Source organism: Culex pipiens, chromosome 3, assembly GCF_016801865.2.
Source record: "Culex pipiens pallens isolate TS chromosome 3, TS_CPP_V2, whole genome shotgun sequence".
Classification (NCBI taxonomy): Eukaryota; Metazoa; Arthropoda; class Insecta; order Diptera; family Culicidae; genus Culex; species Culex pipiens.
The window spans coordinates 154,000,296-154,027,596 of record NC_068939.1 but is presented as its reverse complement, the minus strand read 5'-3'; the positions used below and the strand labels follow the sequence as shown (position 1 = coordinate 154,027,596).

General features: G+C 34.1%; 1 protein-coding gene across 3 annotated transcripts in view; it reads right to left on the bottom strand.

Moving 5' to 3' along the window:
• The window catches only part of LOC120416957 (ras association domain-containing protein 8), a 158,669-nt gene that overhangs the window by 23,560 nt on the left and 107,808 nt on the right, over nt 1-27,301 (bottom strand). For all 3 annotated transcript variants that reach the window (XM_039578863.2, XM_039578868.2, XM_039578867.2), the window contains exon 4: nt 11,082-12,171. In XM_039578863.2, coding sequence (XP_039434797.1) covers nt 11,082-12,171 — 1,090 coding nt within the window. The remainder of the gene's footprint in view (nt 1-11,081; nt 12,172-27,301) is intronic.

The following is a 27,301-nucleotide window of genomic DNA, read 5'->3' as shown; positions in this document are numbered from 1 at the left end:
GATTTTTTGCTGTGTTGATAAAAATAATTTGATAATTTTAGATTTTTAACTAATTTTAATGTTTGGACCACAGAACAAAAAAAAAAACGGGAAACGTGAAATCACACATTTCCTTAAGTGCATTTTAGTGTTAAAAGATTAAATGCAATGTTTCGTAATTTTTTCAAATCATAATTTTTAACTTACAAATATTTCAATAACATCTTTTCCCAACTTTGCGACTGCATCATCGAATCAGACAAGAACAAACACCGAAGAGGGTTGGAGGAGGGGCCAAATGTTTCTCGAGAGCCCAAAAACCGAAGCCTTATGGTGTGGAAAAAGGCTTCCCGTGGGGGTGGCAGACGACGACGGGAGGGTCCACGGGGCTGGAGAGTGCCGGAGCAAAGCGACATTGACGCACGCCTTAACCTTATTATTCATAGCGTTTTTCCTTTCTTTTTCGCATTTCAGTTGGAATTTTCCTTGACGAGGTGCGATGATGCTTGGTGGGGATGGGGACGCATGGTACTAGACAGCCAGCAGCCGGCAGCTGAAAGATGATGTGATGATCTCTTGGACAAGTCGTTGGAAAGTTACGACCTGCTCGTTTGCTGGTGGCGGGAGCCCCCCCCCCCCCTTTTTGTCATGGAAATGGCGATCGTTAAGGCTAGACTAAGTGGGGCGTGAAATTATCTTTTTGCTTTCACAGGTACTAAGTCTTTTACTGCTTTTTGCAATTAGTTTACCAAATGAACCGTACTTTTCGGAAGGTGGTGGAGCGCTGAAAGGTTTAATGAGGAAAATCAATAAAAAGGCAAATTTACAAAAAGGGGGTGAAAAGTTGCTGCCCGGAAAATGAACTTTCTCCGGAAAAACGACCCTCCGCCCTAGCATCGTTGCACAGTTTCAATTTCTTCTGACTGGCCGCTGATCGCAGCCTAATTCCAATTGATTTATTTTCCCCTCGAGTCGCGCTTGTTTCGCCGAACTTGTTCCGGACAAAATATGGCAACTTTCCAGCAGTTCGGAAAACGGACAAACCGATGTGATGTGCGGAAAAGTGGTTTTTCACAGGCACCCACGCTGGGGCAAAAAAAACGACAAAAATATTGGGCATTTCCGCAGAATGTGTGTGTTTGTGTGTTTTCCTTATTGAATTGGTTCGATGAGCTGCTTTACCCGGAATTGGATAACTGCCAATGCCATCAGTGTAAACATTTGAGAGCGACGTTTTCGGTGAAATGGTTGGAATAAAAAATGGAAGCGTTTTTTCGCCTATGTTTCGCTGACGGTGGTGGTTTTTTTGGCAATCGATGTATAAAATAGGATCATGGTGTCAGTGTCAGTTATGATTTTTATCAACATTTTATGCCGACACAGTTTTTTTTTCTAGTACACGTGCCTGTGTTTGATATGACGCTCTAGATAAATTCGATAATATTTAGGTTTGTATTTGATTCATATTCAATTCAATATTTTTTTTCTAATTGGCTCGATTCTAGAATTGGGATTTTTTTTTGGCTTATGCAACATATTTTAAAATTCTCTCCTCTTCAAATGACTCAAACATTAAGTGACAAGCCTGAATAACGTATTTATCAACTTAAAGTAAATTTGGGCAAAATTTGAAAAGACCAGCAAAATACACGATCAGGAACATTGAAAATATTGCCAAACAAATTCATACCCCTGAAAAAAGATTTTCTCAGGACCTATGCTAATTAATCTTGGTATGCTAAAAGTCACAATTTCGCACTTTTATTATATGAGCAATTATCTACGAAATCAGTCTTTTTCTTAAATTTTTAATTTTGTATTTTTTAATCCCACTGAAACTTTTTTGGTATGCCCAAAGAAACCATTTTGCATCATTAGTTTGTCCATATAATTTTCAATACAAATTTGGCAGTCTTCGGCAAAGTTATAGGTATGGATATGGACTACACTGAAAAAAATGATACACGGTAAAAAAAAATTGGTGATTTTTTGTTTAAATTTTGGTCAGTAATACTTGATTTTCAAAAAAACTCTATTTTTATTTTTTATTTTTTTTTTATATGTTTTAGGGAACATCAAATGCCAACTTTTCAGAAATTTCCAGATTGTGCAAAAAATCTTTGAGCAAGTTATGAATTTTTGAATTAATACTGATTTTTTCAAAAAATCGAAAATCTGGTCGCAAATTTTTTTTTAGTGAAATTTTGATAATGTTAGAAAATGGTGTGTTGTTTGGATGGGACTTAGAAAACATCAATTTTCCTGTTTTTAAACCTTTGCATGGCAATATCTCAGCAACTAAGGGTCGTATCAAAAAAGTTCAATAAAGAAAAATATAGAGAATTTTCTCAGCTTTTCAAAAATATTTTTTTCAATGGTGGGCACACATGTGTACTAATTTAAAAAAGGAAAAACTTCGACTATTTTCAGAAAAGTCCCCTAAAATGGCCTTAACTTGAAAACGGTGCACTTTATCAAAATTTCACTAAAGTACTTTTTGATTGCAAATCAACATCGAAAAATGATGTTGAAAAATTTTTGCGACCAATTTTTCGATTTTTTGAAAAAATCAGTATTGATTCAATAATTTTTAACTCGCTCAAAGATTTTTTGCACAACCTGGAAATTTCTGAAAAGTTGGCATTTAATGTCCTCTAAAACATATAAAAAAAATATTGTTTTTTTTTGCAAATCAAGTTTTGGTGACAAAAAGTTAAATAAAAAATCACCATTTTTTTTACCGTGTATCATTTTTTCCAGTGAAGTCCATATTCATACCTACAACTTTGCCGAAGACACCAAATCGATTAAAAAAGTTCCTTTAAAAGATACAGATTTTTGAATTTTCATACATCGTTTTTGTATGGACAACTGCCAAATTTGTATGGAAAATTATATGGACAAACTAATGATACAAAATGGCTTCTTTGGGCATACCGAAGGCACCAAAAAAGTTTCAGTCGGATTAAAAAATACAAAAAAATCGAATGACCGAAATCTGAGAGAACTGCTCATATAATAAAAAAAAACAAAAGTGCCAGACAAAAAATTGTAAACTTATTTCATGACACACTTCTTGACTGTACACATTTTATTGAAAAATTTTGTACCTCGGTTCTGGTTGAAATTTGAATTTTTTTTATTTTTGAAATTTTACGTATTTTACCGATCTGTGGTCCTACAATAAAAAAATTGTAAACATATTAAAAGGCTTGATTTGATTAAAATGCATGATAATCGTTTTACAGTGTATTCTGAATAGAACACAAAACAATTTTTCAAGTGTTTTCAATGCAAGTTTAGTTTTGTCAGAAAGTTATATTTGCAATGGCCTAAAAATTGCAACAATTGAGCAATGCTCTGAAATTTCGGTCATTATTTTTTTGTATTTTTTACATACGGTTTACAATGTTAAAATATGAAATATTCGTGAAATTTGTCGATCTTTTCGTAAACAATACTTAAAAAAAATTAAATCAAGGTTAACAATTTAAAAGGGCGTAATATTTAATGTTTGGTCCGTTTTGAAATGTTAGTCTTGATTTAACATTTTGGAAAATATTGTTTTCCAAAAGATCGGCAAATTCCGCGAATGTTTCATATTTTAACATTGAAAATCGAACCATTAGTTTCTTCAAAAGATACGGATTTTTGGATTTGTACATATCATTTTTGTATGGACAGCTACCAAATTTGTATGGAAAATTATTCGGACTAACTAATGATGCAAAATGGCTTCTTTGGGCATATTGAAGGCACCAAAAAAGTTTAAGCCGATTAAAAAATAAAAAAAAAATAAAATAAAAAAAAGACGAACATCATGATATTTTTCAACAAAATCTTTTTTTGGACATATAAAAAGTTGTCCAGCGTTCTTCTTCTTCATTTTATACTTGATTCTATATTATTTTATACTCTGCAATTTGAATATACTGATTTCAAATGAAAAAGTACGAACAATGTTGTTTGGATGTTTTATGTTTCAAGACAAAATATATGTTCAAATTAGAGGGTGACGAGCGGGAATTCCCGGGAAAAATTTCCCGGGAAATCGGCCATTTTTGGACCTCTCGATTCCCGGGAAATTTGGTCGAGACTCCCGGGAAATTTTATACTTACAAATATCGAACCAAAATCAATAATTTAATCAGAAAAATATTTGAAAAATTCGAAATGGTTTAGAATATTGGATGTTCAATGTTCGATTTTCAAAATGGAATAAACCAATGCTTCTCTAATCTTCTTATTTCAAAAGTGTAAATTTTAACTTTTGAAAATTCCAATAACTATAATTGAGAGTAACCAAAAATGTCGACCCCAAAATTTACCTTGAAACATTCTTAGCAGTTACGCACCAGGAATGAAATATTTATTATTTTTAAGTAGGAAACACTTTTCAAGATAAGTCTTATTTTTTTATTCTAAGTAAGTCAATTTCGCTGTATCAAGGTAATTTTCTTTTTTGATGTCAATAAGTAATTTTGTGTTTTTCACATTAAATTATATTTTGGGAATAACAATCAGGCATTCTTTGTAAAGTTAGTGTCTGCTTTTTTTGAACATTTACAGTTGATCTTAAGAAGAAAAAAATCAACTTAAAGTTTTTACTTTGTATCGTTATTTATCATATTGCAAAAATACGATATTGCATAAATGGAAAATTATATATTAGTTATTTTTTTACCTTCAAAAAATCTAATAATAAGTTCAACAACAAGTTTGTGCAACTTTTGAAAAATCACTCAGTGCGAATGAAGATTCGTAAACATTTTAAACTGCAATTTTGAGTCCCAAAAAGGCTCAAGGAACGATTTTTTATTTGTAGATTGAGGTAAAAAATCAAAATGAAGAAATAGTTCCTCAAAACAATGAGGTTACTTAGTTTTACATTTCATTGGTATGAATTAACTGTATCTGAATTCATTAAAAAGAAACGTTTTTTTTAATTTTCTTTTTAAGTTATTGACACTATTAGCCAGTTAAAAAATTCCCGGGTCCCGGGAATTCCCGGGAAATGGCTAAACTCAACTCTCGATTCCGGGGAAATTTAAAATCTCGAAAGTCGTCACCCTCTAGTTCAAATTAGTTTGAGAAACTCTTTGCTGCACAGTGAAACAATGTGTATATTTGGAAGGTAGAATATCTCCTCTTTTATGATGTAATATTACCACAATTTAGACTAAAAAAGTGGTATTGCTACGAAAAATGGGTAATTTAACATTTTTCTAGATGGAAAATTACACATTTTTCTGACATAAAAGACATGGAATTACCATGATTACTATTGGAATGTAACAAATTTCTAAATTCCACAGCAAATAAAATAGTATTCTAGTTGCTTGTAGAAGGCCTTCATGTAAATTAAATTATGCATTATTTTATTAAATTTAATGTAATAGTACACCCTAAGTCTGTATTCTTTTAGTATGAGAAATCTACTTAATCGAAATGTCAAGCTCATTCATGCGTTTATCCTTTACATTCTTGATCGCTCTGATAGCCGAGCGGGATAAGACACCAGTTCTCTTTATTTGTGCTGTAATTGAATCCCTTCGGATGCATTTTATGTGTTTACAAAAAGGCTCTGTGTAATATTAAGCGTCTTTTTTTTTCAAATTTCAGTACGAACAGTCGAATCTTTGAATATTTTTTTTCGAGAGCAATATTTTGGCCTATTTATTGTTATTTTTGAGCTCATAAAAGAGTATATGACTCCAAAGTGCTGTAAAGTTATGAAAAAATCAGAAGTAAGATCGGACCAATAGCTCCCAAAGATATCGCTTGTAGAAAATATGCCTGTAATGTGACATCCAACACAAAACAGCTATTTTAGCAAACTTATAAAATAAATGAGTTTTGCCACCAAATTCCAACAGTTAAATGCCTGATAAGCCTGTTCCAATCTGTGTTTGATTATCGCAAAGCAAGGAAACAAACTGCAAATTCTCACATCCCATTTATCGGAAACGTTTCGAACCAATTTCCGCGCTGGATGCCCCGACGGATCCGATGCGAGGGACTTGGCAATTCCTAGAAGTCCAAATCTTGAAAATGTGTCGAAAGCCCCCATGATTTTCCACCAGCAAACAGTATCAACAAGCTTAAGCTGCCGAACATCGATGTCGTCGTCGTCGTCGGCAAAGTTTCCCAGCTGATCCCCATGCAAATTGCTATCGGTTTATATCGAGGGCTCTGATGTGAAACATTCTGCCAACAAAACAAGCCCATCAAATCTTCTTCATCACAGAGGGGTGGTTCTGTACGTGTGTGTCTGTGTGTGGAATATATTAGTATCACAAACCCAGCAACAATACCGAAAACCCCGGGATCACGTTACAAACCACCCATCTCATCAAAAACGCCCACTGAGTGTGCGTATCAATGGGATAGGATCCGACCTCCAATATGCTTCCGCCTCCTGACCGCCACCTCCCCCCTTTTTGTTTTGCTTGGATCACATTTCTGTCGAACGCGCGGGAAATCACCATCAACTGGCAAACGGCAACAGTAGCAGCAGCAGCAGCAACAGCAGCAGAGGGGGGCGTTATTCTAGAGAACGTAGACGACTGGATGGCACAGATGCAGACAGTGTGTGATGAAAAGTTGATTCTTTAAAGTTAACTGTTGTTTTGAAATATTTTAAATCAGAACTGTGAGTTACATTGCTTGGCAGGTTTTTTGAAATGAACTGCTCTGATCAAATATATTTTTGTAATTTTTTACACAGAAAAAAATCATGGTAATATTACATCTGGGAAGGGGTACGTCTTTTATGTCAGAAAAAAGCTGTAATTTTACCTCTGGAAATGTGTAATTTTACCACTTTTCTGGTGTAATGCCACTTTTTCAGTCTAAATTGAGGTTAAATTACATCATTAAAGAGGTAATATTCAACCTTCCAAAATTAAAGCTTCCAAATTTACATTATTTTTTCTGTGTATATTCAATTTTTTTTAAATCAGTACAGTATTTTACCTGAGCCATAATATGGACCGTTTTTTAATAGCTGAGCAGTTCTCTAGGATTTCGGTCATTCGATTTTTTTGTATTTTTTAATCCGACTGAAACTTTTTTGGTGCCTTCGGTATGCCCAAAGAAGCCATTTTGCATCATTAGTTTGTCCATATAATTTTCCATACAAATCTGGCAGCTGTCCATACAAAAATGATGTATGAAAATTCAAAAATCTGTATCTTTTGAAGGAATTTTTTGATCGATTTGGTGTCTTCGGCAAAGTTGTAGGTATGGATACGGACTACACTGGAAAAAATAATACACGGTAAAAAAAATGGTGATTTTTTATTTAACTTTTTAACACTAAAACTTGATTTGCACAAAAACCCTATTTTAATTTTTTTTTAATTTTTTGATATGTTTTAGAGGGCATAAAATGCCAACTTTTCAGAAATTTCCAGGTTGTGCAAAAAATCATTGACCGAGTTATGAATTTTTTAATTAATACTGATTTTTTCAAAAAATCGAAATTTTGGCCGCAAAAATTTTTTCAACTTCATTTTTAGATGTAAAATTGAATTTGCAATCAAAAAGTACATTAGTGAAATTTTGATAAAGTGCACCGTTTTCAAGTTATAGTTATTTTTATGTAACTTTTTTCAAAATAGTCGCAGTTTTTCATTTTTTAAATTAGTGCACATGTTTGTCCACTTTTGAAAAAATATGTTTGAAAAGCTGAGAAAATTCTCTATATTTTGCTTCATCGGACTTTGTTGATACGACCTTTAGTTGCTGAGATATTGCCATGCAAAGGTTTAAAAGCAGGAAAATTGATGTTTTCTAAGTCTCACCCAAACAGCCCACTATTTTTCAATGTCGATATCTCAGCAACTAATGGTCCGATTTTCAATGTTAATATATGAAACATTGCAAAAAGGCCAAACATTGAATATTACGCCCTTTTAAAATGTTAGTCTTGATTTGAAAATTTTGAAAATATTTTTTTTTAAAAGATCGGAAAATTTCACAAATGTTTCATATTTTAACATTGAAAATCGGACCTTTAGTTGCTGAGATATCGACATTAAAAAATGGTGGGCTGTTTGGGTGAGACTTAGAAAACATCAATTTTCCTGGTTTTTAAACCTTTGTAGGCAATATATCAGCAACTAAAGGTCGTATCAACAAAGTCCGATGAAGCAAAATATAGAGAATTTTCTCAGCTTTTCAAACATATTTTTTCAAAAGTGGACAAACATGTGCACTAATTTAAAAAAATGAAAAACTGCGACTATTTTGAAAAAAGTTACATAAAAATGGCTATAACTTGAAAACGGTGCACTTTATCAAAATTTCATTAAGGTACTTTTTGATTGCAAATTCAATTTTACATCTAAAAATGAAGTTAAAAAATTTTTGCGACCAAAATTTCGATTTTTGAAAAAATCAGTATTGATTAAAAAATTCATAACTTGGTCAATGATTTTTTGCACAACCTGGAAATTTCTGAAAAGTTGGCATTTTATGTCCTCTAAAACATATCAAAAAATAAAAAAATTAAAAATAGTGTTTTTTTGCAAATCAAGTTTTAGTGTTAAAAAGTTAAATAAAAAAATCACCAAATTTTTTTTACCGTGTATTATTTTTTTCCAGTGTAGTCCGTATCCATACCTACAACTTTGCCGAAGACATCAAATTGATCAAAACATTCCTTCAAAAGATACAGATTTTTGAATTTTCATACATCATTTTTGTATGGCCAGCTGCCAAATTCGTATGGAAAATTATATGGACAAACTAATGATGCAAAATGGCTTCTTTGGGCATACCGAAGGCACCAAAAAAGTTTCAGTCGGATTAAAAAATACAAATATTTAAATTGAAGAAAAAAGACCGATTTCGTAGAGAGTTGCTCAGCTAACTGAATTTTTGTCCAATGATTCCTCCCCTTTCTCCTCCTCATGACAGAATAATTAATTTGCGTAATAGGAATCTCTATGGGTAATTCTCCGCCAACTCACATTGCAGTCTTCGATTTGCGTGAAAATTTGTCCCTGATCACGAATCCGAGGTCCATTTTTTTATATTTCGAGGCAGAGGGGCGGTACAACCCCTTTCATTTTTGAACATGCGAAAAAGATGTGTTTTTCAATAAATTGCAGCCTGAAACGGTGATGAGATAGTAATTTGGTGTCAAAGGGTCTTTTATGTAAAATTAGACGCCCGATTTAATGGCGCACTCAGAATTCCGAAAAAACGTATATTTCATCGAAAAAAAAACACAAAAAAGCATTGAAAATTCTGCAATTTCCCGTAACTCAACTGTCTAAAATTGTGAGACATGTCATTTTAAGGGAAATTCAATGTACTTTTCGAATATACATTGACCCAAAAAGGTCATTTTTTCATTTAGAACAATTTTTTTCATTTTAGAATTTCGTGTTTTTTCTAACTTTGCAGGGTTATTTTTTAGAGTGTAATAATGTTCTACAAAGTTGTAGAGCAGTCAATTACCAAAAAATGATATATAATCATAAGGGGTTTGCTTATAAACATCACGAGTTATCGCGATTTTACGAAAGTTTTGAAAAAGTTGGTCGTCGTCGATCATGGCCGTTCATCGTCACCCGCGACAGACAAGGACGAAGAAACAAAGAGAAACGCAAAAAGTTGCAAGTCAGAAAGACGCAAATTTGGGTACCAAAACATGTATGTCATCGCAAAAATTTTGAAGTTATCGCAGTTTTAGTGAAAAAATATGATTTTTTGCCGATTTCGTCAATTTCCTGTTTTTGGGCGTGGCGCGTCGAAAAACTCAGTTTTTATTTTCAAAAAATCATATGAAGCCTAACATTTCAAAAGGGCACATAGATTTAGTAATCAATAGTGTTTCCCTTTCCCTCAAATGACAGTTTACATAAGGTGTGAAAGGGACACACTCTTGTTTACAAAAGTTATGTCCGCAATGGCGCAAGCACCATATTTCGGAAACGTACGGTTCGACATCGTCAATTTTTTTATATTTTATGTGAAATTTTTCGAATCCGATAAAAATAATTTCAGGCATAGGCTCTTTGGTCCAGACACGGTCACAACGCCATTTAAAGATTTCATACGACTTTTACAAATGTTATGCTTGATTTTTGACACTTCTTGCCAAACTAATCACCTTTCTTTTGCGTCTAATGTAAGGTACGCACTTCGGAAGTAATCGGTCAAGAAAAATTTCAAATGGGCAGCAGCGGTAGCGAAAGCAAGTCAGAGAGGGTGAAGAAAAGCCCCAAGAAAACATTCCCTCTCTTTTGTTCTGCCGTTCGTAAAGCTGTTTCTTGACCCCTTTCCTTCCGGTCTGCGTACTAGCCTTAAGACAGAAATGACGCGGAGATATGTTTTTTTTTTGAAAAAAGTGGTTTTTTGCTAAAAATACGAAAATTGCAATTTTTCGAACCACCCTAGCACGATGCAGGTCATTTTAATGGCCAAACCAAAAATACGGGTCTAATTATTTTGGCCAAGGAACCCCCAGAAAAATGTTGAGCCCGATCGGGGAATTTTTTATTTCGGTTTAGGCTCTTTTCAAATGGAATTGCTGTATATATAGAAATGGACCTCTGGTTCGTAATTAGGGTCCAACATTAAACCCATTTTGGTACCCCTTGGCTCAATTCTGAGTTTCAGATTCAGCGGGTAAAATTACATGGAAAAACATATAGTTGGATAACTTTATAATTTCGTTAGGGTGGTCCCATACAATATTCCCTTGATTTTTAGAAAATAAATTGAGACTTCATGATAAGTTTCATTAGCTTCTATTAAAATTCATTATTTAAAATAATTTTTTTCGCGAGGAAAAACAATCAAAAAGTGCAGTCTTCAACCAAATAAATAAATCAAAATGATAATAAATAAAATTGAAATAATTTAAAAAAAGCGTTGCCCAAAAAAAAAAAAAAAAACTTTCACTGCAATTTATGTCCACACCCTCTAGAATCACAGTGATAGACGAAGCAACAAAAAATCTGCATAGTCCTACATCCCAGCCAACCGATTCCGGAGAAGCAACAGAGTATAAAATGAATACCAAACAATATTACCCCCAACAACAACAACAACTCGATAGCAGCGTCTCCCCCCCTCATTCCACCTACCTTCGACAGATCCGCTTGCTGGGTATTGATTTTCTCCCGTTGATACTTGATAAGCTGTACCAGATCCCTGTACTGGGCCGCTGCCGCCGCCGACGACGACGACGCCGACGTCTGGCCATCGTTGAGGTTCAGTTCACTGAGCAGGAGCAGCTCGTTGGCGTTGCTGGCGCTGCTTCCGCTGCCGATGCTGCTGCCCCCGCCGATACTTCCGCCACTTCCCGTTGAGGTCGGCGCGGAGGCCGCAGCCAGCGCCAGATTCATGTTGATGCTATCCTTTTCCAGTTTCCGGTTCACGTTCAGATTGTTCATCTGGCTGGTGGAGGAGGAGGGTGAGATGATTTGACTGGAGCTGTTGCTGCCGGTGCTGCTGATGCTGGCGTTCGGATTATTGTTCAGCTGGTTCTCGAGCAGGAGCTTGTGGGAGAGTGGGGAGTTTCGTGGCGGAGGTGGATCCCGGTAGGGTGGCGGTACAAGGGCACCGTTCGACGAGATGCCGGTTATTGGGGAGGCATTGTTGCTACCGCTGAGATTTTGCGGCGTTGGACTCGTAAGGAGTGTGTGGTTGCCACCACTGCTAACGCTGCTAATGCTACTACTGTCCAGCAGCAAACTGTCGTTACTGCTGAGGTATTGATGGCCACTAACGTTCCCCCCGTACCTCGAGTTGTCCTTCAATGTCGCTCCCACAATCGTCGTTCCACCCCCGTGGTGAATCGCCGTTCCAACTCCATTGCTGTAAAGCAACCCGTTCAACTTTCGGTCCAGCGAATTCCTCAGATCCGCCGCGTTAAACTCCCCGACTATCGCTGGACCCGCCGGATGGACTGCAGCAGCAGCAGGTCCCTTGGGCTTCTTTATCACACTGGCGTAGGTCGCTTCCACGGGGTTGTTGCTGCTGTTACTGCTGCTGCTGTTTGACGAGCTCGTGCTGTTATTTGGGGACTTTTGAGGCTGCTGTTGCGGTGGTAAGCTCTTGAGCGTTAGGCCAGCGTGGTTGTCAACGACCTTGACGACGGTGGTGGCGCCGGAGGTTCCGTTGCTCCTGGTGTTGGTGTGAATGGCCGTGGGGGTTTTTGCACTGGGTGGTGTCCTGGAATTGAGGAAGAAAGATAAAGAAATGTTAGCGAAAAAATACACAAAGGTCTCCATATTCAATTGACCAGTCGACGCTGTCGTGCTTGCTTGTCGTACGTCGCTTTTTGACGTTCCAAGAAAAAAACGCATTTTAAAGTTTGACCTTGAATAAACAAATACAGTAGTTGTTCGGTAACTGGGCGTTGTTTAACTGGGCTGCATTTTAACTGGGCGCTCGACAACTGGGCCGTAGCCCAGTTAAAAAGCAGACAAACGTCAAAAAACCAAAACAAACCGAAATCACCGAGGGGTTAATGGATGCAAAAATCATGTTCAATAAGTGAAAAAAAAATTTCAAACTTTTATGTAATTTCAAGTCACAATTAAAGAAATAAGAAAAGTAATCATTCTAAATAAATTTGAGCAACTTTATTAATTTTAAAATTTTAACAAGAAAATATTATGCATCGGTGGTACCCTCGTTATTTTTCGTTCAGCCCAGTTAGCGAACAGCATTCGGTGACTGGGCTACGTTCTCAGCCCAGTTACCGAACAAGTACTGTAATTGATAAAATATTCATTGTCCCGAAGTTCTGTTGAATTTGGTTGCAAGAGCCCCGAGTTAAAATTAAAAATGTTTACGGTAGTCGGACTTATACGTGTGTCAAACGCGTTCTGACCTGAAATCTTTTGAGCCAGTTGTCGCACCTAAAGAAATTTTCAGGGTGTATGAAGATAGCTCGATAAGATTTAAACTTCTTTCATATTAAGAGTGACAACAATGTATGGAGTTTTTTCGGTTTTTTATAGAACATCTCAGGATTGCATACACAAATCACACACCACATCAAAAATGATCCGTACCGTTTACTACGGTATGTCCACGAATCCTTCTTTCTTTGTAGATTCTGTGAAATGTGAAATTAGCCTCTTAGTATTGTGGCAGTTTACGTTCTGAAAGATAAACAAAATAACAAATGTGTCAAGTTACGAAATGTGTGCTCAAGAATTCAATCAAAAACTTTCCACCAAAGTTGTTTACACATCTTGTTGTAAAGTCTCACTTCAACAGCTCAACACACATGAGTATGTTTGAAGTGGAAACTTTGCAAAAGCTAACAAATTACACCCTTGGCAATTTTGTGCCGCATTAATTATGCATTCATCACAAACATAACCCCTAATACTAAGCCTCTCCACATCCCCATATTTTTTAACTTTATTTTCGTGTGATGAGATCAAATTTATGCTCCGGCCTCACAGAATGAAGATTAAGTCATTTTCAATCCCGAGATTAACTTCATTCCTAGGAGAGGAAAACCACACCGAACTTAATCAGCTGCTGGTTTGGTGCCGGGGAAAATCAATTAGCTTTTAATCGCATCAGAAAAGGCCCAAATTTCGAAGTGAATAATTAATTACCTGGGAGATTATTTTTCAACACAAAATCCATCAAGTATCACTGCTAAAGGGGAGGACCTCAGGTGAGCGAGGGGCTGCTCGAAGTGTTTCATTATTAGCTCGAAACACTATGCGGAGGGTCTAATTTGGTCGAAATTAATTACGCTAATTGAAATCTTGTGGGTTGAAGAGGATTGTTGTTAAAATATGCTGATTGGTGGTGTCAATCAATTTTATTTTTAAATTACGTTCTTGTTTCTTTTCGGAGATAATCAGATAACATTTTTTAAATAGAAAACAATCTGTGTTCGGTGATAAAACAACTCATAAGCTTCTAAAGTCAATCGGAAAACAAACAAACCCAAATTGGAGCATGGCACTTTACTGCCCAAACCAATTTCCCGTTTTTTTTTATTTTCGATCCGGCATATCGTTATCCCATGTTCCATCAGAGCGGAGATCAGCCCGGATATCGTGCTCGCAAACCGCACTTCTGATCCTGAATTACTTCCGGTTCAATCAGGACGCACCGGTGCGGAGAATTTCCATCCACCCAGAACCAACCCAGCCGAAGTAAACACATGCCAAACGAGGTGGTTTGTTATTTATTTTTTGCATTTTTTATTTGCCTGGAGTTGAACTGTTTTAGTAATAGAAAAAAGCAATTGTAGCAAAACTAGCAAAACTGGCAAAAATAGGCAAAAAATGCAAAAAAAAACAAAAATAGCTGAAAAGCAGAAATAGCAAAAAATTGCACAAAAAGCAAAAATAGCAAAAGAAAAGCAAAAAATAGCAAAAATAGTAAAAATATTAAAAAAGCAAACACAGTAAAAATAGCAATAATAGCAAAAATAGCTAAAAAGCAAAGATAGCAATAATAGCAAAAATAGTAAAAGTTGCAAAAAAAGCCAAAAATAGAAAAAATACAAAATATAGCAAAAATATACCAAAAACAGAAAAAAAATACTAAAACAGCTAAAATATCAAAAATAGAAGAAAAAGCAGACATATCAAAAATAGCAAAAAAAAGCAACAAATTGCAAAAATAGTAAAAAAAGCAAAAATGGCAAAAACAGCAAAAAAAAAAAAAACAAAAAACGAATGAATATCAAAAATAGCAAAAATTGAAAAATTAGCAAAAATAGCAAAAAAAAGCATAAAAAAGTAAAATTTGCTATTTTTACTTTTTTATGCTTTTTTTGCTATTTTTGCTAATTTTTCAATTTTTGCTATTTTTGATATTCATTCGTTTTTTGTTTTTTTTTGCTGTTTTTGCCATTTTTGCTTTTTTTACTATTTTTGCAATTTGTTGCTTTTTTTGCTATTTTTGATATGTCTGCTTTTTTTCTATTTTTGATATTTTAGCTGTTTTAGTGTTTTTTTTTTCTATTTTTGCCAAAAGCCAAAGCCAAAATAGCAAAAAAAGCAAAAAAAAAAGCCAAAATAGCAAAAAAATAACGAAATTAGCCTAAATAGCAAAAATAGAAAAAATAGCCGAAATCGCCAAAAATAGCCAAAAATTGCATTGCAAAAAATAGCAAGAATAGCAAGATTATCAAAAAAGCAAAAATAGCAAAAAAAAAATAGCAAAATTTGCAGAAAATTGCAAAAAATGCTAGAATTTCCAAAATTGGAAAAATTTGCAAATATTGCAAAAATTGAAAAACTTGCAAAAATTTCAACAATTGCAAAAAATGCATTAATAGCAAAACCAGCAAAAAATGCAAAAATAGCTAAAATAGTACAAATAGTAAAAAAGCTAAAAAAAGCAATAAAAGCAAAATTAGCAAAAAATAAGCATTAAAATGCAAAAATAGCTGAAATAGCACAAATAGCAAAAAAAAACAAAAATAGCAAAAATAGAAAAAAATAGCAAAAATACGAATAAAAAAAATAGTACAAATAGTAAAAAAAGCTAAAAAAAAGCAATAAAACCAAAATTAGCAAAAAACAAGCATAAAAAGCAAAAATAGCTGAAATAGCACAAATAGCAAAAATCGAAAAAAAAAACAAAAATAGCAAAAATAGCAAGAATTTTAAAAATAGCAAAAATAGCAAAAATAGCAAAAATAGCAAAAACAGCAAAAATAGCAAAAATAGCAAAAAAAAACAAAAAGAAGCAAAAATAGCAAAAACAGCAAAAAATTTCTAAAATTTCCAAATTGGAAAAATTTGCAAATATTGCAAAAATTGTAAAACTTGCAAAAATTGCAACAATTGCAAAAAATGCATTAATAGCAAAACAAGCAAAAAAAAACCAAAATAGCAACAATTAAATCAAAAATAACAAAAAATGCAAAAATAGCAAAAATAGCAAAAATAGTACAAATAGTAAAAAAAGCTAAAAAAAAAACAATAAAAGCAAAATAAGCAAAAAATAAGCATAAAATAGCAAAAACAGCAAAAAAAAATATTGCAAATAAAAGCAAAAATAACAAAAAAATAGCAAAAATATCAAAAAATAAAAAGGAAGAAATAGCAAAAATACAAAACAACAGCCAAAAACAGGTTGTTCATTTTTAATTATTTCAGAGATTTTTTCTACACTAGACCTTTTTAGGTCTATAAGCAAATAACAGATTAAATCACTAATCACGAGAAGAAAAAGTATTTATGTCGCTCCAAATTTTTAGTAACCTGGTAAATTTTTAATAAATTGCTGTTTCATACATGCCGTTTACAGCAAAAAAAAAAAAAGAAAAAAAAAACAGAAACCAAACAAAAAAATCTGAAATAAAATAAAGTTTTGATTCACGCATCCTTCTCAACCCACGTACCCCGTGCCCTGATGGAACAATCGGAACCCAGCTTTGTTCCGACTCTGATGCTGTTGGCTGCTTCTGACGCTGATGGTGGCAATTGACTTTCAGATTTAATTTGCTATAGCCGTGTATAAATACATAAAACATATAAACCAATGACTTTCCGAACAAACCACCCACACAAACATCACACACACACAAATACCATAACACCCAAGAAAACCGCAATTCACACGAACAACACTCCGACAACACGCGTCAAACAAAACCTTCTTGTGTGGGTGGCGGGGAAAAAGGGGGTTGAGGGTTGAGGTGGATGGCCATCAAAATGTTTGTGGAACCCACCCCGTCCAAAACCAGCAGAAAACACCACGTGCTGGTCGCCGCCGCAATCACAATCGATAATCTGTTTGTGTGTAAAAAGGATTAACCCCCGGAAGGTATGCAACACAAACGATAATTTGTGGTTTCCCGGGGAATCACCTCCTCTTTGACCGGATTGGGGCGGGATTATTTTGGGGGCACCACCCCGCGCGGTGGCGTTAATTTGTTTGCTCAACGTGGGCCATTCCCGAGCAGGTTCGGAAGGATTTCGGAGGGGTGAGGTGTGCGGTCAGGCGAGAGGCCATAAGCTCATAAAGTGATCAAGTCGACTCTATTGAATTTGTAATAAAGACCGGATTGGACAGAATTGGGCGACCACTTTTCGAATGGAATCATTCTGAAAGCCCGTGTGACAAGGGTCGTCGGCGTTGAGCAGCTTTCCGCCGTCAGACAGGGTGACAGCTTCCGGAGTGATGCGCGGGTCGGAAACGAGATTTGGTTGAAATCAAGAACATCCTTATTGTGTTGTAAAGTGACCCTCCGGTGAGGATAATTGAGCAGTAAATTGACTGTTGCCTGTTGAATTTCAGGCTCTTCTCGATGACCTTTTGAATTGATTCTTTTGGAAAGTTCGAGTTCGACCTGATTCAAGTCGGTTTTGTTCATATTCAATGTTCAATTTCTAATTCCAAATTTCAATTAATGTTACTATCAGTGCAGCCACCCTGACCTGTTTGAGCTTTCTAACCTGTACAAAACCAGCAATCCCCACCGTACAAAGCAAGGATCTTCCTGGCTGGCCGGCTAGCTGACACAGGTTTGGAGAAATCAAGCCCACTGCAGACACAATGTTTGCATTTGCCTTTTGTATAACAAGATGAAACTCAGAGTGCATGTTGACTCTTGGTGTGCGGTGTGTGTGTGTGGTTTGCGGAACGAGAGAACTCAACTCTGGATGACATTCCACTCGTCACCACTGAAACTGTAGTCCCGTGCAGTGACAGACGCCGATGTCCGGAAGAGCGTTTGAGTTGGAACGAGTCGGGGATTAGTTCGGGTGTGGTTTGTTTGGTTGTAATTTTCAAATTGATAACTCTCAACCTCGACACATGTGACGATGCGAGAGCTTACACAAACAATCAAAGTTTCAACCTGCTGGTGTGAAGTTTTGTGCTGCGGCGAGCCGTGAAAATTAATGTTCGGAAAGCCTCGAAACACCCAATAATTGGTTTTCACGGTTGATGGTGGTGATGGGTAAAGTCGGTCATAATTTTCAGCGCGTGTTTGATGTCTAACCGCCCCCCCCATCTGGGGCTGGGGGGAGGTTGCGGTAGATGTTGGTGAAATATTGACTGTGGCCTTGGACAAAGTGAACGAGTTGAATCAATTTGAACGATTCGCAGCTGATGGGTTCTTATGATAATATTGATTTGACATGCAATTATTGCACGTATTTACTTGTTCTAAATTCCATCACAAAATATGAGCAAAACTAAACATTCCATTACATGCAATGTTTACATCAATGCATCACCAGATTGGCTTCTAACTATACGTTTTACAACTTTTAAATGGTCAACAAAGATATCCACTCCCGGGTAAAACGGATATTGCAGCTCAAGTGAGCTGAATGGTTATTTTAATTATGTTTGGACTAGCAGCTCGCCGTTTCGGATTGTTTGCGTTCCATTTGCGACCCTTGCGGGCACCACCACCCTCAACCACTGCCGTATGTGAGGGAGTTGTTACGTCCAGCTGTATCACATGCACAGCTAAAAAAAGGGAACGTAACAGATTTAAGTGTTATTAGTAAACAAAAGTGGTCATATTTTTACTAAACTTTTTAAATGACCTCAAAAATTTTTTTCATCGATAGTCAAGAATTCGTGGATTTTTTTTGATATCTCGTGGGATGGTAAGACCACTTCCATTTATCTGAATAATCACTTAGACACGTTTTATGAAAAATCTTCGCGATTGTTGAAATTTAAGAAAAACAAATGAACAAAAATACTTTATAAAAAAAACACGAATGAGGTTTGAAGGAGAACCATTGTCAAAATTGCAGAAAAAAATCCTTCAATTATGACAATTCGGTATTAGTGCTAGCATGTCCCTTGGGACTTAAGGTGAAAATGTTTTTTTTTGTTTTTCTCTGCTCCACCAATTTTTAGAACATAAAAACACGTAACATAAAAATGCTACATTTTGGTTTATAAAGGCCCTAACTTTTTGGAAATTTTTAAGGGAAATAAAGTCTCAATCGCATTTTCATTTAAAAAAATATGTTGTTTCACAATAGTGGGAATCGATTCCCCAGACAATTTTACATAAAAGTCTCCATATTGACAATTGTCTTATGTGCAATCCTTGTGTAAATACAGCAGTTGAGCAATTCTCTACGAAATCGGTCTTTTTTCTTCAATTTTAATTTTTGTATTTTTTAATCCGACTGAAACTTTTTTGGTGCCTTCGGTATGCCCAAAGAAGCCATTTTGCATCATTAGTTTGTCCATATAATTTTCCATACAAATTTGGCAGCTGTCCATACAAAAATGATGTATGAAAATTCAAAAATCTGTATCTTTTGAAGGAATTTTTTGATCGATTTGGTGTCTTCGGCAAAGTTGTAGGTATGGATACGGACTACACTGGAAAAAAATAATACACGGTAAAAAAAATTTGGTGATTTTTTTATTTAACTTTTTATCACTAAAACTTGATTTACAAAAAAACTCTATTTTTAATTTTTTTTATTTGTTGATATGTTTTAGAGGACATAAAATGCCAACTTTTCAGAAATTTCCAGGTTGTGCAAAAAATCATTGACCGAGTTATGAATTTTTTAATCAATACTGATTTTTTCAAAAAATCGAAATTTTGGTCGTAAAATTTTTCAACTTCATTTTTCGATGTAAAATCAAATTTGCAATAAAAAAGTACTTTACTGAAATTTTGATAAAGTGCACCGTTTTCAAGTTATAGCCATATTTAAGTGACTTTTTTGAAAATAGTCGCAGTTTTTTATTTTTTTAAAATTAGTGCACATGTTTGCCCAGTTTTGAAAAAAATATTTTTGAAAAGCTGAGAAAATTCTCTATATTTTGCTTCATCGGACTTTGTTGATACGACCTTTAGTTGCTGAGATATTGCAATGCAAAGGTTTAAAAACAGGAAAATTGATGTTTTCTAAGTTTCACCCAAACAACCCACCATTTTCTATCGTCAATATCTCAGCAACTAATGGTCCGATTTTCAATGTTAATATATGAAACAATTGTGAAATTTTCCGATCTTTTCGAAAAAAATATTTTCAAAATTTTCAAATCAAGACTAACATTTTAAAAGGGCGTAATATTGAATGTTTGGCCTTTTTGAAATGTTAGTCTTGATTTGAAAATTTTGAAAATATTTTTTTCGAAAAGATCGAAAAATTTCACAAATGTTTCATATATTAACATTGAAAATCGGACCATTAGTTGCTAAGATATTGACGATAGAAAATGGTGGGTTGTTTGGGTGAGACTTAGAAATCATCAATTTTCCTGTTTTTAAACCTTTGCATTGCAATATCTCAGCAACTAAAGGTCGTATCAACAAAATCCGAATAAGCAAAATATAGAGAATTTTCTCAGCTTTTCAAAAATATTTTTTTCAAAACTGGGCAAACATGTGCACTAATTTTAAAAAATGAAAAACTGCGACTATTTTCAAAAAAGTCACTTAAATATGGCTATAACTTGAAAACGGTGCACTTTATCAAAATTTCACTAAAGTACTTTTTGATTGCAAATTTAATTTTACATCGAAAAATGAAGTTGAAAAATTTTTACGACCAAAATTTCGATTTTTTGAAAAAATCAGTATTGATTAAAAAATTCATAACTCGGTCAATGATTTTTTGCACAACCTGGAAATTTCTGAAAAGTTGGCATTTTATGTCCTCTAAAACATATCAAAAAATAAAAAAAAATAAAAATAGTGTTTTTTTGTAAATCAAGTTTAAGTGACAAAAAGTTAAATAAAAAAATCACCAAATTTTTTTTACCGTGTATTATTTTTTTCTAGTGTAGTCCGTATCCATACCTACAACTTTGCCGAAGACACCAAATCGATCAAAAAATTCCTTCAAAAGATACAGATTTTTGAATTTTCATACATCATTTTTGTATGGACAGCTGCCAAATTTGTATGGAAAATTATATGGACAAACTAATGATGCAAAATGGCTTCTTTGGGCATACCGAAGGCACCAAAAAAGTTTCAGTCAGATTAAAAAATACAAAAAAAATCGAATGACCGAAATCCTAGAGAACTGCTCAGTTTTAAAAATAGAAATGTTGAAAAAATAGGTTTTTTGGTGGTTTTTGGCCATTTCTATATCACAGACTTAATTGTTCAGTCTCGAAAATATTTTTACCGGAAAGCTCGTCCAATTTCCCATAAGTTTGCCTTCGACAACTTTTTGATTTGACTCGTTTAAATAATTAAGTAAGCTTGTATACTATCCAGGTTTCTACCACACTGAAAAAAAAGGTAATTTCAGTTATGAGCAATATTATTCAACTTATATCTGTAAGCCTATACATCCAATTCAAATGCTGTTAAAGGAAATTGGACGAGCTTTCCGGTATAAATATTTTCTAGCCTGAAAAATCAAGCCTGTCATATAGACATTTTCAAAAACCAGAAAAAAACTTATTTTTTCAACATTTTTATTTTTAAAACCACTGTATCTTCACAAGGATTGGACATAGGACAATTGTCAATATGGGGACTTTTATGTAAAATTATCTGAGGAAACGATTCCCACTATCGGTTTATGTAAATTTTGACTTTTAGACCACTTAAAAAAAACAGTTTTATTAAAGAATGTTTGTAGTTGTAATTAAAGAATGTTTGCATTTTTTATGAGTATTTTTCAACATCTTAGGCTATTTCCTCAAAAATTTGGACGATAAAAAATCGTGACATCACCTTTAAATTTAACTTTTAAACTTAAAAATTGAAAATCACATGAAAATAGCGTGTATTTTTCTTTCAGTGTGTTTTTTTAGAAAGCCCGGCCAATTTCCTACAAGTTTGTCTTTACCATTTTTTGTTACAGGAATTTTTAAATTACAAAATACAAAACTATTTTAACAGCAAACTCCCTTCTCAAATGTCATTTTCGAGTGCAACTGGCTCCATATACACAAAAATGGCTTATAGGGTAGAGGACCCAGTTTTCGCCCACCTACTGGATTTAAACTGTATTTAGCAAACTCATACCGTTTTTTGGTTGAATTTACTATGCAGGTTCACATATTTATTCATTTCTAGTACTAATTGAAACTTTCCTAATGAATTTCTATTGTTTATTAAGTTTTTATAAGCTTTTCAAAAATAGCCTTTCTGCAGCCGCCATATTTTTGTCAATTTAGACTACAGCGGGTAATAATGTTAATGAGGGAAATTCAACTCATTTTGTCCGAAAATAATGTGAATGAATAATTCATTAGTTCACTGTATGTCTGAATTTCATGAAAATCTAGTGATTTACCTGTTTTGAACGTTTACCAAAGGTTTTTTCAATAAAATAAAGTGGGCGATTTCTGGGGTCATGAAAAAACATTCGATCCAATTTTCGACCAGGGCGAAATCTAGTATTGTGTTTTAAGATTTTATCTAGAACCAGTTTTCGTTTACCATGAAAACTTTTCTAATCGCAGCGAAATGTGGTTGAAAATATATTAGGAACACTCTAGATTATTTTTAAAGGTTAAATAATCATTTTATTTACTTTCATTCATAAGGGGTTTTTGTTCAAATGTTGTAAAAGTTTACTGGTACATAGGAGAACAAATTAAGCAGAGGATGGAGAAGTAGTTACACATGTGCTTTAATATTTTTATTAGGAGGTACTCGATGTTTTATATTGAGTCAATTCGGGAGCAAATGACCCATAGGGTTAAAGTTCCCCTAACAAAATCAACAACAACATGGAGCTAATTGTAACTGTGTACCCTTATCTAGGGTGAACAGGGACTCATGAGTTCTATCACAAATTTTGATTCAGTCATATTTTTTAGTGAGAGTGAGAACATATTTTGGTTTTAGTTATAATAGACAGAGAATCTCAAAATAAGTAGGATATCTGAAAAAAAAACTCCTAGAATTTTTTGAACCTCAATTTATAATATGTACGACAAAATATGTGCACATCAATGAAATTTAGCTTCGGGAACATGTTGTGTATCAATAAGAGACCATATTTGCTTAGCTTTGTATCATAATATCATTTGATTTCTTGATTTTTGTCGTAGGCGAAAACTGGTTCCAAGGGTGGGCGAAAATTTGATTTAGGGGGGCGAAAATAGGCTCTTCAGAGCACTTTATTAAAACGCAAAATTTTATCAAAAAATGAACATGTAAATGATAAAAACCTTGTGGAAACTAAAAATCAAATAGTTTATCAACGTTCTACAACAAATAGAAACAAAAACCATAAATTGTCATCAAATTCTCATCAAATTTCCTAGATTGCCACTATAAAGTGGGCGATTTCTGGGTCCTCTACCCTATAGGCATAGGATAACATGTCTAAAAAGTTTCATTGAAATCGGAGAGGGTCGGGTACAAAAGTATCAACAAAATATCCTGATTTTAGCTGGAATTGCTCCTCTTTTAATCTCAAATTTGTAAGAAACAAAGAGACTCCCCAATATTCAAAATGTTCGGGGCTGGCATTCACAAAGAGAAAAAAAAAATCTGTAGACCCAATTAATATTAAAAATGCTTCAGTTTTCAATGAAATTCAAGGTTGAAATTCTAGGATTTCTTTTTCATAGATTTATTGGCATCACATTCAATATGAATCACATTTTTCGTTAGACAATATTTTTTAACAGTGCCTCGTGCCATGAAAACGCCCAGTTTGAAGCTCACGTGCACCCACGTTGTTCCCCGAAGCAAAGCATAGTTTGCCGTTTTCTGTTGATGGTCAACATATTTGTGCGAGTATGAACAAAAAAAATGCCAGCCCTGGAACCCAAACCAAACTTTAGCGTTGTTGTCGGAGCGGCTCACGTTCCAGCAAAGGATTACACCCTCGATAGATGGCAGCAAGGCAAATCCTAAAAGGATGACTCCGCCGACGTGGACAAGTGTGTTTTCCCTCTTGTAGCACCCCCCCCATTCATGAAAACCAACGATACCGATTCACTTATGCAAATTTAAGTGCCAAAAAAACTAATCCTTTTCCGAGCTACTGCGAGGGGAAGGCAACTGAAAAACGATTCAGGAAACCTCTTACACCTGCTTTTTGAGGTTTCGAAGGGAATTTTCCAGTTAATACTGGGCTAGATAATTTATTCAAATCAGGGATGTTGGCTGTCCCACAAAACAACGGTCAATGTTTGTGTTTAGTGTCCACAGAAATGGCGAATCACTTATTTAGTGATTGAGATAGGACAGGGATTTTTTTTAGCTTGGATAGACTTTGTTTTGAAAAAGGGCTCTTCGTAAGGATTAACCAGACATGGCATATTTTACGCTAAGTTAGCTTAAGGATTTGCTTTTTCGCAGCTTATCGTTTCTGCTCCAAGAGAATTTCAATTTCCTGCATAAGAGGGATGAATGATCCATCAGTTTTTTTCACGACATTCTTTCACATCATAGTACAGTCATGCCTCGGTTTTGCACGCCTCGGTTTTGCACTGCCCCGGTTTTGCACCGTTCAGCTGCCTCGGTTAAGCACGGCCCAGTGCTTAACTGAAGCACAGAGCTTATGGGTTTTTTGGCTATATCGGAGACATTGGCTATAATTCTATGAATATTCATGCAAACATCAAAAATTATAGTGTTTTGGAATCGGGATGATATCAGCTATCCATTAAAATTATAATTTCATGAAATTTTTTACAAAAATACGTATTTTTCCTGTATTTTGAAAATGCATTTTTTTTCTCTAAAGAAACCAAAAATATATTGATATTGCAATATGGGTATCAAATGATCAGGTTTTTTTTCATACATTTTGGATGTAACGATAACATTTTTAGAAAATACTCAAAACTTTCACAAAACTACGTATTTTCGAAAAAAAAATACTCAAAATTTCAATTTTTACAATATGGGTATCAAACGATCGAGATTTTTTCATACATTTCGAATGTAATAGCAACATTTTTAGAAAATACTGAAAATTATCACAAAACTACGTATTTTCGAAAAAATACTCAAAATTTTAATTTTTACAATATGGGTATCAAACGATCGGGATTTTTTCATACATTTCGAATGTATTAACAACATTTTTAGAAAATACTCAAAATTTTCACAAAACTACGAATTTTTGAAAAAAAGTACTCAAAATTTCCGTTTTTACAATGTGGGTATCAAACGATCTTGATTTTTTCATACAATTCGAATTTAATAACAGCATTTTTTTAAATACTCATAATTTTCACAAAACTACGTATTTAAAAAAAAAATACTAAAAATTTCAATATTTACAATATGGGTATCAAACGATTGGGATTTTTTCATACATTTCGAATGTAATAACAACATTTTTAGAAAATACTCAAAATTTTCACAAAACTACGTATTTTCAAAAAAAAAAATACTCGAAATTTCAATATTTGCAATATGGGTATCAAACAATCGGGATTTTTTCATACATTTCGAAAGTAAAAAAAGTAAAATACTCAAAGTTTTCACAAAACTACATAAAAAAATACTCGAAATTTTTGGTTTTCACAAAAGGTATCAAATGTTCGGGATTTTTTTATACATTTCAAAAGTTTTAACACAAATTTGTAAAAATATCCAAATTTTCACAAAACTACGTTTTTAAAAAAAAATACCCCAAATTTCAGTTTTTTACAATATGAGTATAACATGGTTGAGATTTTTTCATTAATTGTTTCTTTGTATCGTCAACGGAAATTTTAAGTATTTTTTCGAAAATTCGTAGTTTTGTGAAAATTTTGAGTATTTTCTAAAAATGTTGTTATTACATTCGAAACGTATGAAAAAATCCCGATCGTTTGATACCCATTATTGCAAACATCGAAATTTTGAGTATTTTTTTGAAAATACGTAGTTTTGTGAAAATTTTGAGTATTTTCTAAAAATGTTGTTATTACATTCGAAATGTATGAAAAATCCCGATCGTTTGATACCCATATTGTAAAAATTGAAGTTTGAGTATTTTTTTAAATACGTAGTTTTGTGAAAATTTTGAGTATTTTCTAAAAATGTTGTTATTACATTTGAAATGTATGAAAAAAATCCGATCGTTTGATACCCATATTGTAAAAATTGAAATTTTGAGTATTTTTTCGAAAATCCGTAGTTTTGTGAAAATTTTCAGTATTTTCTAAAAATGTTGTTATTACATTCGAAATGTATGAAAAAATTCCGATCGTTTGATACCCATATTGTAAAAATTGAAATTTTGAGTATTTGTTTCGAAAATACGTAGTTTTGTGAAAATTTTGAGTATTTTCTAAAAATGTTATTGTTACATCCAAAATGTATGAAAAAACCCTGATCATTTGATACCCATATTGCAATTACAATATATTGTTGGTTTCTTTAGGAAAAAAATATGCATTTTCGAAATACAGGAAAAATACGTATTTTTGTGAAAACTTTCATGAAATAATAATTTTAATGGATAGCTGACATCATCCCGATTCCAAAACACTATAATTTTTGATGCTGCATGATTTTTCGTACGATTAAAGCCAATGTCTCCCATATAGCCAAAATCCCATAAGCTCTGTGCCTCGGTTATGCACGCCTCGGTTTTGCATCCCCCATATGCGGTGCTAAACCGAGGCACGTCTGTATTATGAATAATAATATGAACACTTTTCATCAGATATTTGCATGTTACACTATAACAATCAAAGTTATCTTTAGAAAAGATTTTCTGATCGTTTTGGTACTTTCAGCAATGTTAAAATTATGTGCATTTGATCATGAGGCAAAGTTTTGCATCAGGTTGGCCAAAGTTTGTAATGTTCAATTCAATTCACGTTTTAAAACAGTTGCAAATAATATTAAACGCTGATATCCCCTGTATCGCATCCCCCAGTAAAGTATTCCCAGTTGAACAAGTACCATAAACAATCAACGAATGTCTGCACCAATTAGCATTCAGCGCGCTGTCGTTGACTTTTTTCCCACCTCTACAACAGCAGTCATCTTCAATCCATCAGTCCCAGTCAGCGAGACTTGCTGTGGCGGTGGCGCTCTTGACGAACTTCCCGACACATTCCAAATAGCTGACGCCTGAAGTGACTGGTGCTTAACCAGCCACATCCAACCGGTAATGACTCTATATGTATGTGGAGAGAGGCCCCTCCGGAGAGGTGCTGGGAATAAAAAAAAAACAAAAACAAAAAAAAAACACGAGCTCTGTGCAAAAGTTGGCGCCATTTGGCCGAATGTGCCATTTCCATTCCGTTTATGCACACACACCCAATGTCCTCTCTTAATCTACTGTTGGATAAAAAGACGATAAAGCTCGTTGTGATCTACTTAGTGGAGTTGTGAAACATTTCTTGAACTTTAATTCCAATCTGTAGAAATAATAAAAATGAACATCACAAATATTTAAAAAAAAGTTACTTAATCCACTTTTAGGTGGTTGGTACCTTCCTCACA